The sequence below is a fragment of the Bos indicus genome, chromosome 16, assembly GCF_029378745.1.
Source record: "Bos indicus isolate NIAB-ARS_2022 breed Sahiwal x Tharparkar chromosome 16, NIAB-ARS_B.indTharparkar_mat_pri_1.0, whole genome shotgun sequence".
Lineage (NCBI taxonomy): Eukaryota > Metazoa > Chordata > Mammalia > Artiodactyla > Bovidae > Bos > Bos indicus.
In genome coordinates this window covers 51,995,589-52,013,207 of record NC_091775.1, presented here as the reverse complement: position 1 = coordinate 52,013,207, position 17,619 = coordinate 51,995,589, and the positions used below count along the sequence as shown (strand labels likewise).

Below are 17,619 nucleotides of genomic sequence, written 5' to 3'. Positions count from 1 at the left end.
GCCTGTCACCGCCGGGGAGCGTCGCTAAAGTCCTCCGTCCGCGCGCGCCGCCCGCTGTCACCGCCGGGGAGCGTCGCCAAACGCTCCGACGTCCCGCCCCCTTCGTCCCGGCAGCGGGTCGGAAGAGTGGATGGGGCCAGTAGCAGTCTCAGGAGCCGCTGGGCCGCGCGCGCTCCTGCGATTCGGCCTTAGGCAACCTGGGGGATTGGCAACATGCGCTCATCCGGACCGCGGCGGGAGGATTGGGGTGGGTGCTAGTGGGGTGGGCGCGGGAGCTTGCGGGTCTGCGAGAGGCTGCGGCGGCGTTTCCCCTGGGTGGGGACTTTGCATCCGCTCCCTAAGTCTAGTCCCGCCTCGGCTCCCCAGCCCTGGGCAGCCTTGCTAGGCTGTCTGGGCGGGGCGAGAGCACAGGCGCAAGCGCCGGAGCGGCCAGGGGGCGTAGACAGACGGGGTGCGCGCGCGCGTAGCCCCACGTGCGGTTCCAATCTGCCTGGCTCTCCGCCTGTCCCGCTCAGCTCCTGCGGCTCCACCTTGTCCAGTCTGGCTATGGGCGCGGGCTCGGTGCCGGCGCGCTACCTCGTGTACTTCCAGTACTTGGGAACGGACTTTAAGTACGTCCTCTGAGCCTCCTACCCGTGCCCGCGACCCCCGCGTGGAGCCCGGCGCCGCGGGGAGCACCCAAGCTCGAGCCGGAAAGCAGCCGAGGACTGGCGCCCGAGGGGATGGCAGAGGCTGAGTTTAGGGTCCTCACCTCCGGCCTCCGGCCCGGGCAGCCAGGGTGGAACGGCCGCCTTTGATCACAGTGGGCGGGGCGGGCGGGGCCCCGGGCTCAGCAGCCTCCGCGCTCTAACTTCCACCTTCCCTGCCCGCAGCGGGGTCGCGGCCGTCAGGGGCGTCCAGCGCGCCGTCGGAGTCCAGAACTACCTAGAGGTGAGCTCCAGGCCCGTGCCCGGGAGGGAGGAGGGCGACCCCGGGGAGAGGCAGATGGGAGCCCGGCCCATCTGTATCTTATACACCCGTAGGAGGCCGCAGAGCGGCTGAACTCCGTGATGCCGGTAAAGTTCACCATTTCCAGCCGCACGGATGCTGGGGTCCACGCCCTAAGTAACGCGGCGCACCTGGACATCCAGCGCCGCTCAGACCTGCCACCCTTCTCCCCTGAGGTCCTGACGGAAGCCCTCAACACCCACCTGAAGCACCCTGCAATCAGGTGAGCACCGCTCTCCTGGGATCGTACACTATGGTAGAGGCGGGAGGTGAGGACAGAACTCCTTGGGGTGATGGGGGAGATGCCAAGGTGTCACATCGCTGCGGCAGAGGGTCATTCCTGGTCTCGCTCCCACAGGGTGCTACAGGCCTTCCGTGTACCCAGCCACTTCCATGCCCGCCATGCAGCCATATCCAGGACCTACCTGTACCGCCTAGCTACCGGCTGCCCCAGGCCTGACAGGCTGCCTGTATTTGAACGAAACCGGTGCTGGGCGCTTCAGGCAGAGTGAGTGGTTTGAGTGAGCAGGGGCTTGCCAGGCCTGCCTGGCCAGCCATTCGCTCCTGACCACTCATTTGGCTCCCTGCAGCTGCTTGGATGTGGCTGCCATGCAGGAAGCCGCCCAGCACCTCCTGGGGACACATGACTTCAGTGCCTTCCAGTCGGCTGGCAGCCCAGCCTCCAGCCCGGTGCGCACCTTGCGCCGGGCCTCTGTGTCCCCCGACCCCGCCAGCCCCTTTGTCCTCCCCGAGGAAAGCAGGTGAGAAGAGCAGCCTGCACTCCGGTCTGGAGGCTGCAAAGGCTAGATTTAGCTCCAGAACCTTCCCTAGTGCTGCACTTGGGGCTCCCTGGGTACCCACCCATCCAGCTTCTGGGAAGAAGAGGGTGGCTGTCAGCCATGGTGTGGGCCTTCTAGACCCATGAGCCTCGGTCCGGAAGGCAGAGCTCACCAACTCAGATGAATCCTGGTGGTCAAGGACAAGGTTCTCCTGGGGGAGAAACACCAGGCCAGTGGTTCTGGTCTAGGCTGACAAGGGTTGTTTCTACTGCCCCCCACCTCACCCCACCCTCACTGTCCCAGGGCCTCCAGCCATCCAGCAGCTACTGGATTCCAGAGCCTTCCCAGTTAGGCCCAGCCTCCAGCTCCTGCTGAAGAGCCCAGGGCTGCCTTACAGTTGCCTCTGAGCTCACACCAGGACCTCAGCCCCGACAGCTCTACAGTCACCTCACAAGCACCAGTCATCTGGCTTTAGTCTCCCTTTCACTGGGCTCAATTACAGTAAAGCAGGAGGGGGGTGGCATTTGGACCCCAGGGTGGGAAGCCATAGGTCACACTGTGAGGTGTCTGTGTCTGCAGGCAGTTGCAGTTCTGGAGCATGGAGTTTGAGAGCCAGTCCTTCCTGTACAAACAGGTGAGCTCCAGCCTGGGGTCTTCCCTGGGGGTGGGGCCTGGGGCTTGAGCAGCTGCAGCAGTGTTTGCTTTGGGTCACAGGTGCGGAGAATGACTGCTGTACTTGTAGCCGTGGGGCTGGGGGCTTTGATGCCTGCTCAGGTGAAAGCCATTCTGGAGAGCCGGGACCCCCTGGGGAAACACCAGTCCCGTGTGGCCCCTGCCCATGGCTTGTTCTTGAAATCAGTGCTCTACGAAGGCCTTGGTAAGAGGAAGTGACCTGAGGAGGTCCCTGCTTGTACCCTGACTGGCTGACCCTGCCCAAGGTTGAGCCTTCACCAGAAGAAGGGTGCTTGGTGGCAGTGCCATACCCCAGGAAAGCCCAAAGGCAGGTAGCCTGGAGTGGGTGCCATAGCCCCTCAGCCAAGCCCCGTCCTGACCTGGCCCTGGGTGGTGGAGGCGGGGAGGGAAGCTGAGAGGATCCAGTCGGCAGCACTGGGTGGAGGGACTTGAACTCTGGGGCAAAGGCAGGGGCTCTGCAGTTCCATGGAAGGCTCTCGCCTGGCCCTTGTAGGGACCTTCTTGCCCCCAGGATGACCTGGGGTCTGTCCATAGGTCCCACCTCCATGCAGCCTCCTCGCAGGCCCTCAGAGACCCAGTACAGAAGTCACAGGTAACCCTCTGCTGCTCCGCTGCTTGACCTGCCCTGCACCGTGCAGCAACCACAGCAAGCCTGTACCTGCCACAAGTCCCCACTTCCCTGGGCACCTGCCCAGGTGGGTTGCCACAGAGGAGTGGTGCAGGAGAAAGCATCAGAAAGGAAGACGCCCAGACAGCCTGTGGTGGTTTTTATTGGAGATCAACACCCCAAGAGCCCCCACCCATCTCCTGGGAGGCCAGGAGTAGAAATAAAAGGTGAAAAGCCTCCCAGATCCGTTTCTTTGGCCAAAAGCAGCCACTCGAGCAGGTACGTGGCCCTGTGTTCTCTACACAGATGAGCGATGGGATCTACACCCAAGGACACGGGGAAGACGGGGGCATAGACGGTCCTGGAGCACAAGCCAGGTCCCTCTACTGTCCACGGGGCTTCAGCTGGCCTGGGGCAGGCCCTTCTTGAGCAGAGATGTGAGGTAGCTTCCTAGCTCCTCGTCCTGCAGCCACAGGCAAGAAGGGCTGTTGGTCTATCCCCCTGACCCGCCTGCCCCGGGTGATAGGGAGACCCAACCAGTCCTGCCCTCACCTGGTAGGTCCAGGAGACCAGTAGCACCTTGGTGCCTGGGTCCTCGGAGTGGGCAGCGGCCTGGACTAAGATGGACTCCACGGTCACGGAGCCGTCAGGAAGGTGCTGCACACAGTGGTCCTTGAGGACACTGCAGGGAATCCCAGTGAGGCCCAGCCTGGCGCCCCCACGTGTGCCCTGCACCCATGGGGAAGGGCGGCCAGGACGCCTACCTCTTCAGGTGGCTGTACACGCGCATGGCCATCTCCTGCTCCTTGCGTGTGTCGTGCAGGTGTACACGGCAGGTGAAGCGCAGCTGGTGCTCGGCCAGGCCCAACTCCTTGAGGGCCTGCTCTGAGGACACGAGCCGGAAGTTCTGTGGGGGAAGAGTGGGTCAGAGCCGGCAGAGACAGCCCCCCAGCCCCATGGCGACTGCAGCACTCACACTGTCCTTCATGATCAGGGTGCCATGCAAGAGCCGAGGCTTCTTGGCGTCAGGGAGCAGCCCTGTGGGGATGGGGCACTGGTTAGCACTGTGAATGGGGCCACCTGCCCAGCAGCTGCCCTGCCCCCCAACCCCCACCGCAGCTGGCCTTGCCACTCACCCTGTGCCATCTCCCGCTTCAGCAGCCCCAGTGAGATGCCCACAGGGATGCTGGGGCTTGTGGGCAGCGTCACCGTCTCGCCGTTGGCCGGCATGTAGCAGTTGACCCCTGGCCGGGAGATGGAGAGAGCCTCAGTCCAGGCTGGAGGGCCCCGCCTGCACCAGACCCCCCCACTCCCCTACCCTTGCCTGGACTGCCTACGGAATTCCTGCTCAATCTTCTGCTTCAGAAACTCCATCTTCTTGGCCTCGCCATGCACCAGCAGCACATTCTCTGGCTCCGCCTGGCCCACCAGCTGCATGATGCCCTTGGCATCTGCGTGGGCACTGAAGGACATGTACTCCACCTGCATCTTGACCTCCAGCTGTAACATCGCAGTATGTGGGCCATCAGCACAGGTGGTGGTTCCGAGGGCCTCCACCCACCCAAGTGGGATCCACAGGGCTGGTAGAGAGAGGTGAGGACTCACCACCTGCCGCCCCTCCATCTCCAGCTTGCGCTGCCCACTGAGGATCTTGTGACCCACGGTGCCCTGCACGCAGTAGCCAGGCATGATGACCTGTGGGAGGGAGGGATAGACGAGTGGCTCCCCTGCACCTCCTGCCTCGGGGCTTCCTCCTGGGACATTCCCCCCACCCACCCTTCTGCCCACCTGAACCTGAACCCTTGATGGAGAGCCCTCCCCTTCAGGGCCCACTGCAGACCCTGCAGAAGCAGGCTCAGTGGTCTCAGCACAAGCCCACCCAGGCCTGACCCCCATGATGGCGCTCAGGAAGCCAGGGGCTTTCCTGCCTGGTGCAGATGGTCCAAGACACAGTGAGAGTCAGCCTGGGTCAGACCCCAGGCACCAGCATGCCCAGCCTGCTCCTCCTAATGGCAGCAAGCCCCCAGCCAGGGCAGCCCCTGCCCCCAAGGAGCCAGCCCTGGGGCCCAGACCCCTCACCATGTTCTTCTCGTTCCCTGCCCACTTCCGGAAGATCTGTAGTGACTGGCCAGCATGCAGCATCCCTGGGGTTGCAAACACGACCTTCGGGGCAAATGTGGGGACAGTCAGGGCAGCAGATGCTCCCCCTACCCTCAGAGCCTTCTGCCCTCCCATCTTCCCAGCACAGAGGCACACTGCACCCTGCAAGCGAGCCTGAGCCTGGTGGAACTCCCTGCCCCACCCCCAGCTGCACCGGGGCACACCATGGGTCCTGGGCTGTCAGCAAATGCCCGGTCAAAGGCCTTGATGTGCTTGAACTCGAACATGTTCCTCTGTACAAAGGTCTTCCGTATCTTCTGGTTGGTCCAGGGAATGAAGAGTTTGTAGTAGTGATTGGCCTTCTCTGTCAGGCCCGTGGAGAAGTAGATGGGGGCTTTCAGGTCCATGCGCTCCCTGCAGCCAGAACAGGGCATGGTGGGGAGACTGTGGAGCAGGGCCAGCCAGTGGCCCCCATGTGCCCTCAGCCTGGGTCAAGTCCAGTGCCAGGAAGGGTGTTCCCCCACCCACAGCTAGCAGCACAAGGCTTAAAACAACCATCTTGGGCTGCACCTACCAGAAGGTCTCCAGCAGGATGCAGAGCTCCTGAGCACGGCCCAGTGCAAACACAGGGATCAGCACCTGTGGGGTGGGGCTGTGAGGCCAGCTTGGGCAGGAACCCCTGGCCATGCTGTCCCCCTCCAACTGTGTCAAGCCCAAACCACACGGGCAGGCAGTCACTCCCTATGGCTGCCTTCTCAGAAGACCAGCCCTGCTGGCAGCTCTGGGGGCTTGAGGCCCTGTGACAATTGTGTGTAGCTCCTATTTTGTCCCAGCAAAACTGACCAGTGGTCAGCAGACACTCTGGCCAGCCCTTCACTGGGGTCTGAGGTATGAGGGGTGAATAAGCCCTGGCGGAAGGGTCTTCCCAGGGCTGAGCAAACCTTCCTCCCTCTGTCCCTACCCTGACCACATGCCGGAAAGCCAAAAGACCTGTGCAGCATGGCCGGGGCACATGTGGCAAGTCCCACCCGGGGCCCCTGCGCCCTCACCAGCTACCTTCCCACCGCGCTCCACGGTCTCGTGGACCTTCTTCAGGAAGTCTCGCTCCCTGCAGCGCTTGGAGTCCCGGATGGTGGTGGCATAGGTGGACTCTGTGATGAGCAGGCTGGGCCGGCACTTATCAATCCAGGCGGCGCTAGAACACAGGTGGGGGTGGCCAGAGGGGGACAGTCCACACGGGAGCTAGGCTGTACACGGCCACGGCCCTCCTGTACCCTCTGGCGGGCAGCCTGCCTTCTCTGCACAGGCCCAGGCCGCAACGCTTGAAGGGAGATAGGAGGACACCCAGGGGACAGTGATACAGACCACTCAGGTACCCGACACACCCCGCTGAGGGTCACTATACCCTTGCAGGGACCTCCATGAATGAAACAAATGCACAGGCCTGCTTACCCCAAATGCCGGTCTGGGGTCATGTTGTAGTCCCCCTGGCAAAGAATGTGGTGATGAGGAGGGGCCTCCTCCCTCTCCTCAACCAGGCAGCCCTTCCTGTGCCCCAAGTTTCCACTGACCGTGTACACCACAGACTCTGAGCCCACTTTAATCTGGAACATGGCCGCCCCCAGCACATGGCCCGCATAGTAAGCCTTGATTTCCAGCTCATCGTCCACCTGCAGAGAAGAGGGCTGACCTCAGGTCTGTGGGCTGCACCGGTCAGAGGGCTGGGAGGTGGAGTCTGGGACATCATTCCAGCCTTTCACTGTGCCAGTTTTTTTTCCATATGCAACATCCAGTTCTGGTCAGAAGCAACTGGACACAGGAAATGGGACAATAGGGAAGGAAAGAGGAGAAACAACAGTCTACAGAAGCAGACTCGGGGCACCTGGGGTTTTCAAGCACAGGCTTTAAAAGGATTGCTTTTAACACATTCAGAGAAAGAATTAAGAATATTAGCAAAAGACTAGAAACTATTAAATACAGTGGAAATCTTAAAATGAGAAAACTATAACCCAAATTAAGAATTCAATAGAGCCATACTACCCAAAGCAATCTACATAGTCAGTGCAATCCCTATTAAAATACTGAGGCTTTCCCGATGGCTCAGTGGTAAAAAAAATCTGCCTGCCAATGCAGGAAATGCAAGAGATGCAGGTTTGATCCCTGGGTTGGGAAGATCCCTGGGAGGAGGAAATGGCAACTCACTCCAGTATTCTTGCCTGGAGAATCCCATGGACACAGGAGCCTGGTGGGCTGCAGTCCATAGGATCACACAGAGTTGGACATGACTGAGCAGCTGAGTACATAGCACATCAACATAACCATTTTTCACAGAACAAGAACAAATTTTTCACAGAACAAGAACAAATAATTTTAAAATTTGTGTGGAAACACAAAAGACCCTAAAAAGCCAAAAGAATCTTGACAAAGAACATAGCTGAAGGAATCACACTCCTCAATTTTAGACTATGCTGAAAAGCTACAATCATCAAATCTACATGGTAAACGGAGAGAAAAATGAAGAAAAACAGAACTGGAGTTATCAGGCTCCCTGACTTCAGACTACTACAAAGCTACAGTAATCAAAGCAATCTGATACTGGCACAAAAACAGAAATACAGATAAGTGGAGCAGGATAGAAAGTCTAGAAATAAACCCACACACTTACGGTCAATTAATCTACGACAAAGGAGGCAAGACCATACAATGGAGAAAAGAGAGTCTCTTTAATAAATGGTGCTGTAAACACTGGACAGATACATGTAAAAGAATAAAATTAAAACTTTAGCACCACATACAAAAATAAAACAGATTAAAGGCCTAAATGTTAAAGAGCAGACACCATAAAAGCCTTAGAAGAAAACAAAGACAGGATACTCTGCAGCATAAATAACAGCAGTATCTTTTTGGATCCGTCTCCTAGAGTAATGGAAATAACAAATGTAAACAAATGGGACCTAAATTAAACTCAGAAGCTTTTGCACAGCAAAGGAAACCATAAACAAAACAAAAAGACAACCTACAGAATGGGAGAAAATATTTGCTTATGATGCAGTCGACAAGGTATTAATCTCCAAAATACACAAACAGCTCATACAGCTCAATTATCAGAAAAACAACTCAGGACTTCCCTGGTTATCCAGTGATTAAGAATCTGCCTGCTACTGCAGGGGACGTGAGTTCAATCCCTGGTCCAAGAAGATTCCACTCGCTGCAGGGCATCTAAGCCCGTGCACTACAACTCCTGAGCCATGGGCCACAACTACTGAAGCTCTTGTGCTTCGCAACAAGAGAAGCCACTGCAATAAGAAGCCAACACACTGCAACTAGAGAGTAGTCCCTGCTCACCACAACTAGCGAAAAGTCTATGCACAGTAACAAAGACCAGTGCAGCCAAAAACAAAAATTATTAAAAAAAAAAAACAAAACACCTCCAAAATCCAAAAATGGGCAGAAGATCTAAACAGACATTTCTCCAAAGAAGACATACAGCTGGCCAACATGCTCCTGAAAAAATACTTATCACTGCTAATTAACATAGAATTGCAACTTAAGACTACAATAAGGTACCACTTTACAAAAAAGTCTACAAATAATAAATAATACAGAGGATGTGGAGAAAAGGGAACCCTCCTATACTGTTGGTGGGAATGTAAATCGGTGCAGCCACTATGGAGAATGGTATGGAGGTTCCTCAAAAAGCCAGAATTAGAGTTGCCATATGATCCAGCAATCCTACTCCTGGGCATACATCCAGAGAAAACAGTAATTCAAAAAGATAACATGCACCCAAATGTTTACTGTTTACTATTTACAATAGCCAGGATATGGAATCAACCTAAATGCCCCTCAACAGATGAATGGATAAAGATGTGGTATACACAGACACACAGGACTACTACTCGTTTAAAAGATGAAATTTTGCCATTTATAGCAACATGGATGGACTTGGAAGGCATTATGCTAAGTGAGATAAGTCAGATGGGAAGACAAATACTGTATTGTATCACTTAATGTGTGATATATAAAAAAATACAACTAGTGAATGTAACAAAAACCAAACAAGGCTCACAGACATAGAGAACAAACTACTAGTAGGAAGAGGGAAGAGAGAAAAGGTGAGAAGCATGGGGGATTAAGAGGTACAGGCTCTTATGCATCAAATAAGTTACAAGGATACACTGTACAGCACAGAGAAGAGCGCCAATATTTTACAATAACTATACATGAAGTGTAGCCTTTACTGATCTCCTAAAGGAAATCAGTCCTGAATATTCACTGGAAGGACTGATGCTGAAGCTGAAACTCCAATACTTTGGCCACCTGATGGGAAGAACTGCCTTACTGGAAAAGACCCTGATGCTGAGAAAGACTGAAGGCAGCAGGAGAAGATGATGACAGAGGATGAGATGGTTGGATGGCATCACCGACTCAATGGACATGACTTTGAGCAAGCTCCAGGAGTTGGTGATGGACAGGGAAGCCTGGCATGCTGCAGTCCATGGGGTTGCAGAGAGTTGGACATGACTGAGCAACTGAACTGAACTGACTGACACATGAAGTATAGCCTTTACAAACCATGAGTCACTGTACTGCATTCCTGCAACATGTAATATTGTAAGTCAATTATATTTCAACTTTAAAAAGAAAATTCAACAGATGAATTTAACAGCACATTATACACAACCAAGAAAAGAATTAATGAACTAAAATAAATAGAAAAGGCTATCCAGCATGAAATATAGACATGAGGACAATGGAGGGTCTGGAGGAGAAAGATCTCTATTCAGCCTGGAGGGAGCTGGGGGCAGCTCCAGGGCCTCACACCTGAGCAGGAAGGGAACAGGTGGAGCCAGCACAGCCACCTGCCAGTCTGCAGGAAAGGACAGAATCCCACAAGTCGCCCAAGAGAATTCTCCTACAAATAGCAGATGGAAGACTTGAGTCCTGGTAGTACCTGCTGCCCTAGAATTCTGAACCTAAGGGAGAAAGTCTTTAATAATAAAGGCGAAATAAACCCATCTGCAGACAAATAAAGTTGAGAACATTCATCACCAGCAGATCCATACTGATGCTCTTCATTGCAAATATGAAGTGAAAAACATGGGAAGGAGCAGGGACACAGCTAGGGTAATGCAGATGGTACGTGGCAAATGGTGAGGGCCTTGGGGTCTCATAGGCTGACAGAATTAAAATCCTGCTATATGGAAACAAGAGCTGGTGAGTAGGAGAGGGGTAAGTGAATTTAAGATGCTCTGAGACGCTTTCATTGTCCAGGAAAGAGGCAAAAGTTCCAAGTACCTTAGAGCTGAGTTGTCATGGATGTGTTTTGTAATCTCTGCCACAAAAAGAATTACGAAAGAACATATAATTACTTACAAAATAAGAGGACAAATGGAGTTTTAAAGACTCAGTCCGGAAAAAGACAACAAAGGAAATAAAACATAGAACAGGATGGACAAACTGGAAGTAAACGGAAGAAGATACACCTAAATCCCAAATTATTACACGTGGAGTGCACACCTCTCCTACAGGACAGGCCATCAGGTTGCATTAAACCCAAGCCGTGGAAAAGAGTCACATTTAAAATATGATGCAGAGGGACTTCCCTACTGGTCCAGTGGTTAAGACTCTGCACTTCCACAGCAAGGGGAGCAGGTCTGATCCTTGGTCAAGAAACTAAGATCCCACATGCTACACAGTGCAGCCAAAAAACAAAAATAAAATATGCAGCAGAAAGGATAAAAGTACTAAGAAGGGCAAGGATTCAAGGTGTGGGAGGGGCGAGCTTTCGCCAGAAAGGTAGACTCGAAGATAAAGCATTATTGAGGATACACAGAATGATTCAACTCGACAAAGGGTTCAACCTGAAAAATAAGATGACCCCAAATGTCAGACTCATGAAAACAAGCAAAACCTAGACTCTTGAGAAGAAGACAAATCCATAATCCTTGTTATAAATTTTACATTTGATGTCACTCGCCTGCCTCAAGTCTTACCCCTCCACCCTGAGTCAGTCCACTGCAGTGAGCCCACACTCTGGTCTCTGACCCACCCGGCCTGCTCCTATGTACTCAGATGGCACAGTGGCCCTCTTTGGCCTCTTCCACGCACTCAGGCAGAGCCAGGGAGTGGCAGGGGCCCTGCTCAGTGCTGGATCTGAGCTGGGCCCCACGCTCACCTTCTGCCTCCAAGGGTCCCTGGGATGGCAGCAGAGTGAGTTGGGGGCGGGTAGTGGGGGGCTGACCTGCACTGTCTGGTGGAGATGGACGGCCACCACTTTCTTCATGCAGTCCTTGATCATCTGGGACGTGAAGAAGTTGGCCTCGCCCTTCTTGTCCACGGCAATTTTGCGGTAGTCCTCCAGCAGGATGGGGCAGATGGCTTGGGTGGGCTGGGTCATGTAGATCGGCCCATCGTAGCCCACCATCTCACTGAAGTAGGGGAGTGCCCCGCAGTGGTCCAGGTGGAAGTGGCTGCGGGCGCAGCACCAGTCAGCTGGATGCCCCCCAACCCCCCATTCAGCAACCCTACTGCCATTCCTCTGCTCACTGAGGGCCTACTGTGTGTCAGACACGGCCCTGAACATGGAAGAGGGAGAGGGCAAAAGGGACTCAGGCCCAGGTGTCCAGCGACGCCACCAGCAGGCAGTTACTGTGGGATCAGCTTCACGTTCCAGGAAGGAACAGGAAGGGGCTCAGGGCAACACGAACCAGGATGCCACTTGGGTAGGTGGTTGGGTCTGGGGTGGGGAGGGCGCCCACCTGATGATCACGCAGTCCAGAAAGTCGGTCAGTCGGCCGCTGCGGGTGATGTAGGAAAAGTCGGGGAAGCGCCTCTGTGGGGGGAGAAGCAGAAGTGTCAGGATGCCGCCCACCCAGGGTTCAGGTGACTGTCGGGCAGCCAGGGCTGTGGGGACGGCCCCTGGGTCAGGGTGCAGTTGAGCCTGACATCCACACCCTGCAGGCCCACTGAGGCCACCAACTGCTCAGAACCCCTGAGCATGTAGGGCAGAGGTCAGGCTGCTGAGCCAGTACCTGAGAGCTGAGACCCCCAGCTGTGCCCTGGCTCCAGTACAGTCTGGCCCATGCAAGTGCTCCACCTGTTGGGTGACCGTGGGGGCTGCCCTCCTACCAGTGCCCACTTGCCCCCCTGTTCCCCCTCTGTAGTCAGAGCCTGAGACTCTGAGGCCCAGGTCCCTTGGTGACGACGCCGAGGAGCAGGCTGGATGCCAGGCATCCCACCCTCGAGACTCACATCGTCGCTGAAGCCCATGTGCATCCCACAGTCCAGCATGACGTTCTTGCCCGCAATGGACACCAAAATGCAGCTTCGGCCCACATCCTGGCCAGCCCCTGTATGGGAGGACCAGTCAGAGGCACGGCCATGCCCCCCTCTCTCCCACTGCCCGGCGAGGATTTGGGGTAAAAGAAGCAGTAAGAAGACAGAACTGTTCAAAAGTGAGCGGTGAGAAAGATGCCATAGGGGAAAAGAGGCTGGAAGGAGAACCCTGCAGAAGCCCCTGGAGAGGAACCAGGTGCGAGGACAGCGTGGGGCTGAAGTGGCCAGAGGGGAACCGGAGCCAACAGGTAGGAGAGGCGTGAGGGCACCTATGGCGGGGCGGGATGCGTGCTGTGCCCTGGTAGGCCAGGGGCTAGGCCACTGCAGCGGGAGGCTGGGTGGGCTATTCTGAGAGTGCACCACAGAAGAGAGCATGGAGAGCTGCGGGGGACAACACTGCTAGAAGACGCTGCGGACATATAGCCGTGGCAGGGGGGCAGGTTCCCGAAAAGCCCCTGGCACCTGTGCACAGAAACCCCGGCTGTTCCGATTCTGAGTGACCTACTGTACCTCCTTCGCACCAATGTACTGTTTGGGCCTTTAAACTATGCACTTACATCTTCCGCAAAAGGCAAGCTGGGGGGCGGGGGGCGACGTTGGTTTTTGTTTTTAACGCTGCGCCGGTCAAGCAAAACAAGGTCTGACTGACGTGGGGTGAACGGCTCACGGGTAAACGGAGGCTGCAGGGAAGCCGGGCTCGAGACATATGGAACAGGTGGAAGGCAGCGAGTGCGCGAACGCAGAGGCAGGAAGAAGGTGCACTGAGCACCGGCGCTGGGAGGGGGGCCGCGCGGCGAGGAAGACACGTCCCGGGGTCCCCAGACCTCGGAGCCCCCAACCAGCCTTCCTCGGGCGCTCCCCGCGCCGCCCAGCACTCACCCAAGGGCGTGACCCTGATCTCGGGCATCCTGCTGGGCAAGCCAAGCGAGCGGGCGGGACCACCACGGTCCCACGAGACCCCGGGGCCCGCGACCGGGTCCCGGCCACGCGCACCTGATTCGCGGCTGCGCACTGCGCAGGCGCAATCCCAACGGCGCCAGTTTCCGGCGCGCCGGACGGAAACGCTGGCCCGCGCAACGGGCTTTCTGATTGGGCGGCCGGCAGCCAGTCCCGGGCGACGGGGCGGTGGAGCTGTGGCTGAGGTCCGGGCCGCCGGCCCCGCGGCTGCAGCGGCAGCACAGGTGAGCAGCTGAGGCGCAGGTGAGTGTGGCGCGACGGGCTCAAGGCGGCGCCGAGGAATCCTAGCTCAACCGAGCTGGGCCTGGGTCTTGCCGAGGGGTCGGAGCGGGACCCCCCAGGCGTGGGAGGAGGCGGCCGAGGACCTGGCCTGGACCCCGAGCCCCTGTCCCCTCCCTAGGGACTCAGCTGGAGCAGGACCCGCGCAGGACAGGGGCCCACCCTACCCGAGTGGGTCCCAGCCTGGCGCCACCTGGAGCCCCCTTCTCAGGCGAGATTTCCAGGACTTCCCCGCTCCCACCCTCTGGGCCTGGGGTGCCGGAGGGCCGCCCTCTTTTCCTGGGGACCTTCAGCTTGCCGTCAGTCTCAGGACGAGCCCTGACCTTGGGGCCATGGGCTGCCCCTGGGGGAGCCTTCGCGATTCCCTGCATCACCTCCTCGGAGCTGGCAGCCTGCCCGACCCCGCTGCGCCGCCACTGCCCTTCCTGTTGTTTCCAAGCTCTGAAAGGCTGCTGGCACCTCCCGTTGGCTGCTGGCTCAGGTTCCGGGCAGGAAGGCTAGGCCCACAGGATGGCTGGTGACCAGGAAGGTAGTCCTGAGGACCTCAGAGGCCATCTGTTTGGTGGACAGGACACTGAGGCCCTGAGAGAGGGGAGGGTTATGCTGAAAGCCTCCCAGTGTCTTCTTCCTGAGGTCAGGCACTGCTGTCCCCCACACCTGAAGACGGGGTGAGCTCACCACCGGGCACTCCACCTAGTGCCAGGCGTGTGACAAAGGCATAGGGCCTGCAGGGCCTCAGCACCCACTGGGCCCCATCAGAGGCTCCCAGCAACCTGGGTGGTGGGTAGGGCAGGATGTGCTGGCCCATTTTCCCTAAACCTGTGGGACAAGATCTTAGGTCAGTGCATGACTTGCCCATGGTATGGAAGGGATCCACGTGTGCTCTCTTGGCTGGGCTCTCACCACAGCTCAAATGGCCGCCTCCCATGCAGGCTCTCACAAGACTTCCAGCACTGAGGGCCCAGGAACCCCTGTGCCCAAAGGGGTAAGATCTTGTCCTGGACAATGAGATGAGACACAGCCTAGTCTCCAGGGCCCATCAGAGCCACACCACATTGCAGCCCTGGGCACGCAGGGAGGCAGGGGCTGGGGTGTCCAGGAGCACCTGCTAACCTTGGGCACTTGAGTGGCATGACTATGGGAATGCCAGCAGAATCTAGAGGAGTTCTGTGGCCTGGGGCACTTCTGGAGTCCCTGGGACCGGGGGAGGGCCTATGTCCAGCCTTCCTTCTGTGTGGGACATGACATCTCCTTGCCCTCTTCCTACATTCTCACCGGGCTCCAGTTACTGTAGGGGTGGAATATCTGGTGTCTGTCCTCTGGCAAACGCTGACCCCACAGCCTCTGTTCTGGGTTTTGGGATATAGCTGCAAGCATGGAAGGGCATGACGCCCCCCCTGCTTCCGCCCACAGTCTGTCTCTCCGTGGTTCTCATCCTTTTACTTGCTACGTTGGACTTCCTGTCTTTGTTAAAAACCACACACGCACACACCCACCACGAGGATGTCATCCCAGTGGGCTGGGCTGTTGGTTGCACTCACAGTGCACCCAGGTGGCTGCCTGGCTGTGCGTGGGGACTCAGCAAATACTTCTCCAGTTAGTAGGAACAGACACACCCTGGAGAGACACAGACTGTAAACAAGCAAGAAAACCTGAGCACAGATGCTTTCCACAAGTGAGATGTATCAGGTTTGAGAAGGCTGAGTTATGGGGGGCCATGCTGAAAGCAAAGGGTCCTGCTGTGGCCCAAGCAGAGCAAGGTGGCTTCTGGGGAGGAGGGGCTGACCTGGGGGTGGGAGTCCTCATGGGTTTTCACTGGGGAGCTATGGGATCCCAGCTGTTTCTTTCCAACTGCCTCTACTCCCCCTCCCCAAAATAATGACCCAAAGAGGAGCCTTCTTACCGGGAGACAACCCACAGCCCAACCCCCTGTGTGTTCCAGCTCCTGTTGAAAATGGATGACTTGGAGTCAGAGTTCAATCTGAAAGTCGTCCTGGTCAGTTTCAAGCAGTGTCTCAATGAGAAGGAGGAGGTGCTACTGGAATACTACCTCGCTGGCTGGAGGGGGCTGGTCAGGTGCGCGAGGGGCTTCCCCGGCCACACGTCCTACCTGTATCCCGTCGGCCCAGTGCAGGTCGGCCATACTCACTTGCGGCCCAGGAGGTGGGAGTGGTCTCGCCCACACCCAGGCTGAGAGTGCCTGCTTTCTTCCTGCAGGTTCCTGAATAGTCTGGGCACCATCTTCTCATTCATCTCCAAGGATGTCGTGACAAAGCTGCAGATCATGGACCAGCTGCGAAGCGGCCCCCAACAGGAGCACTACAGCAGCCTGCAGGCCATGGTTGCCTACGAAGTGGGCAACCAACTGGTGGACCTGGAGCGGCGCTCACGCCACCCTGACTCAGGCTGCCGGACGGTGCTCCGGCTACACCGTGCGCTGCGCTGGCTGCAGCTCTTCCTGGAAGGTGTCCGCACAAGCCCTGAGGATGCACGCACCTCCGTACTCTGCACCGACTCCTACAACGCCTCGCTGGCCACCTACCACCCCTGGATCATCCGCCGGGCTGTCACTGTGGCCTTCTGTGCGCTGCCCACACGCAAGGTCTTCTTGGAGTCCATGAATGTTGGGTCCTCCGAACAGGCTGTGGAGATGCTAAATGAGGCCCTGCCCTTTATTGAGCGTGTCTACAACATCTCCCAGAAGCTGTACGCCGAGCACGCCCTACTGGACCTGCCATAGGGGCTGGCGGACCCACGTGGGGTGGGCTTCCCCTGATCCAGAGGTGGGCAGGGCAGCCAGGACCCATCAGTCCCACCATGGAACTTTCTGGGCTCCCCTGTGAGCTGAGCTTGTCAGGAGCCACTCAGATTGTGCACATGGGCCACAGACGGGCTTCAACAGAGAAGGCAGTCACTGGCCATCTGCTCTGTACCCGACCTCTCCCTTGCCCAAGCGTCTCATTTTTACCCTCTACCAAGTTACACCCATGTAGTTAGGCCTCTTCTGGGTGGGTGAAGTGCTGGAGGTGGGGGGCAGGAAGGATCAGTGTTCATGGAAAAGCTGCCCCTATTTGGGGGTCAAGTCTGTGGGCTGGGGAAGTCACAGGGCCCTGGATGTAGTGTTTGCCCACCTGGGCTGTCTTGAGCCTTCTATATCAGCTAGCTGACCCCAGAACAGGGAGAAAACCCCTGGGCAGGGGTCAGCTCTGTGGGATTTCTCCCTGCCTCTGGCCTCCTCCTTAGCTAGAGGTGCACATGTCCTTGGCTGTGATAGCAGGACCTGAAGCCCCGAGGGAAGGCCTGCTCTGCCTCCACTGCCCTGCACGCACACACGGCCTCCTGCAGCCTCAAGTCTGCACAGCACAGTCCTGGATGAGAATCCCAGAAGCCCAGGACTCCTGGGCCAGCGCTCGCTTCTGCCTCCTCAGCGTCCACACATCCAGATGCTGTGTCCCCTCTTCCTGGCCCCATACTGCTCTGTCCCCATGTAGCTCAGGAGACCTAGAATGACATAACACGGGAGGGAGCCTGAGCCACTTCACCTTGGTGACAGGCTGACAGGTGACCACACCCAGCCTGGCCATCATCCAGTGATTGGGGGTCTGGTCCCACCCACTTCCTCTTTGCGAGCCCAGGATGTCAGGAGCCAAGGGGACAGTATCCACCAAGAGCAAATGTGTGTAAGTATGAGCTTTCAGGGACCCTAGGCGCTGTAATACAGGTGATGGCTTTTCCAAAATAAACAAATTGCACTTAAAGAATGAAGTACTGCGCTCCAGGACAAGGGTGCTGCCAGGCCATCAGGGCAGTGTCAACCACAGGGGCATGAGGCATGTCCTTGCCAGTGTTGGGGTCCTTCCCATCTCTGTGCAAGATTGG

The 17,619-nt window shown here is 57.0% G+C and overlaps 3 protein-coding genes across 13 annotated transcripts; 2 read left to right on the top strand and 1 right to left on the bottom strand.

Annotated features, from left to right (window-relative positions):
* Positions 1-58: 58 nt before the first annotated feature.
* Positions 59-3,303, top strand: PUSL1 (pseudouridine synthase like 1). 7 transcript variants are annotated; one of them, XR_011560868.1, is made up of 8 exons: positions 432-611; positions 873-930; positions 1,023-1,210; positions 1,346-1,495; positions 1,578-1,748; positions 2,346-2,400; positions 2,481-2,766; positions 2,994-3,131. XR_011560868.1 is itself a non-coding variant. In XM_019976193.2 (8 exons), the coding sequence occupies exons 1-8, from the start codon at positions 547-549 to the stop codon at positions 3,053-3,055; spliced, it is 912 nt and encodes a 303-aa protein (XP_019831752.1). In that variant the 5' UTR covers positions 432-546; the 3' UTR covers positions 3,056-3,303. The 7 variants fall into 7 exon arrangements, 6 of the variants coding, with proteins under 6 accessions (XP_070624503.1, XP_019831752.1, XP_019831753.1 ...); XM_019976193.2 differs by having other exon boundaries at positions 2,481-2,643; positions 2,994-3,303; XM_019976194.2 differs by having other exon boundaries at positions 2,481-2,643; positions 2,971-3,106.
* INTS11 (integrator complex subunit 11) lies at positions 3,210-13,539 on the bottom strand. Its single transcript, XM_070768400.1, has 17 exons — positions 13,384-13,539; positions 12,421-12,518; positions 11,928-12,001; positions 11,411-11,639; positions 6,738-6,836; positions 6,619-6,653; positions 6,223-6,361; positions 5,741-5,805; positions 5,391-5,580; positions 5,146-5,229; positions 4,672-4,761; positions 4,404-4,566; positions 4,203-4,310; positions 4,043-4,104; positions 3,831-3,973; positions 3,619-3,748; positions 3,210-3,529 (listed from the first exon to the last, which is right to left on the bottom strand). Exons 1-17 carry the CDS (start codon positions 13,409-13,411, stop codon positions 3,467-3,469), a joined length of 1,800 nt encoding a protein of 599 aa, XP_070624501.1. The 5' UTR covers positions 13,412-13,539; the 3' UTR covers positions 3,210-3,466.
* A 27-nt stretch (positions 13,540-13,566) lies between these two features.
* CPTP (ceramide-1-phosphate transfer protein) lies at positions 13,567-17,501 on the top strand. 5 transcript variants are annotated; one of them, XM_019976198.2, is made up of 3 exons: positions 13,567-13,704; positions 15,683-15,816; positions 15,958-17,501. In XM_019976198.2, exons 2-3 carry the CDS (start codon positions 15,695-15,697, stop codon positions 16,478-16,480), a joined length of 645 nt encoding a protein of 214 aa, XP_019831757.1. In that variant the 5' UTR covers positions 13,567-13,704; positions 15,683-15,694; the 3' UTR covers positions 16,481-17,501. The 5 variants fall into 5 exon arrangements, with proteins under 5 accessions (XP_019831757.1, XP_019831760.1, XP_070624506.1 ...); XM_019976201.2 differs by having other exon boundaries at positions 13,569-13,704; positions 15,683-15,874; XM_070768405.1 differs by having other exon boundaries at positions 13,575-13,685; positions 15,683-15,874.
* Positions 17,502-17,619: the final 118 nt, after the last annotated feature.

Excerpts from the sequence above, each read along its gene's own strand:
- PUSL1 (XM_019976192.2), top strand. The coding sequence starts at position 547 with ATGGGCGCGGGCTCGGTGCCGGCGCGCTACCTCGTGTACTTCCAGTAC. Across the intron at positions 1,211-1,345 it reads CTGAAGCACCCTGCAATCAG|GGTGCTACAGGCCTTCCGTG; the intron begins GTGAGCACCGCT and ends TCGCTCCCACAG. Across the intron at positions 1,496-1,577 it reads TGCTGGGCGCTTCAGGCAGA|CTGCTTGGATGTGGCTGCCA; the intron begins GTGAGTGGTTTG and ends GGCTCCCTGCAG.
- INTS11 (XM_070768400.1), bottom strand. The coding sequence starts at position 13,411 with ATGCCCGAGATCAGGGTCACGCCCTTGG. Across the intron at positions 12,519-13,383 it reads GATCAGGGTCACGCCCTTGG|GGGCTGGCCAGGATGTGGGC; the intron begins GTGAGTGCTGGG and ends CCTCCCATACAG. Across the intron at positions 6,654-6,737 it reads CAGAGTCTGTGGTGTACACG|GGGGACTACAACATGACCCC; the intron begins GTCAGTGGAAAC and ends ATTCTTTGCCAG.
- CPTP (XM_019976198.2), top strand. The coding sequence starts at position 15,695 with ATGGATGACTTGGAGTCAGAGTTCAATCTGAAAGTCGTCCTGGTCAGT. Across the intron at positions 15,817-15,957 it reads GGCTGGAGGGGGCTGGTCAG|GTTCCTGAATAGTCTGGGCA; the intron begins GTGCGCGAGGGG and ends TTCTTCCTGCAG.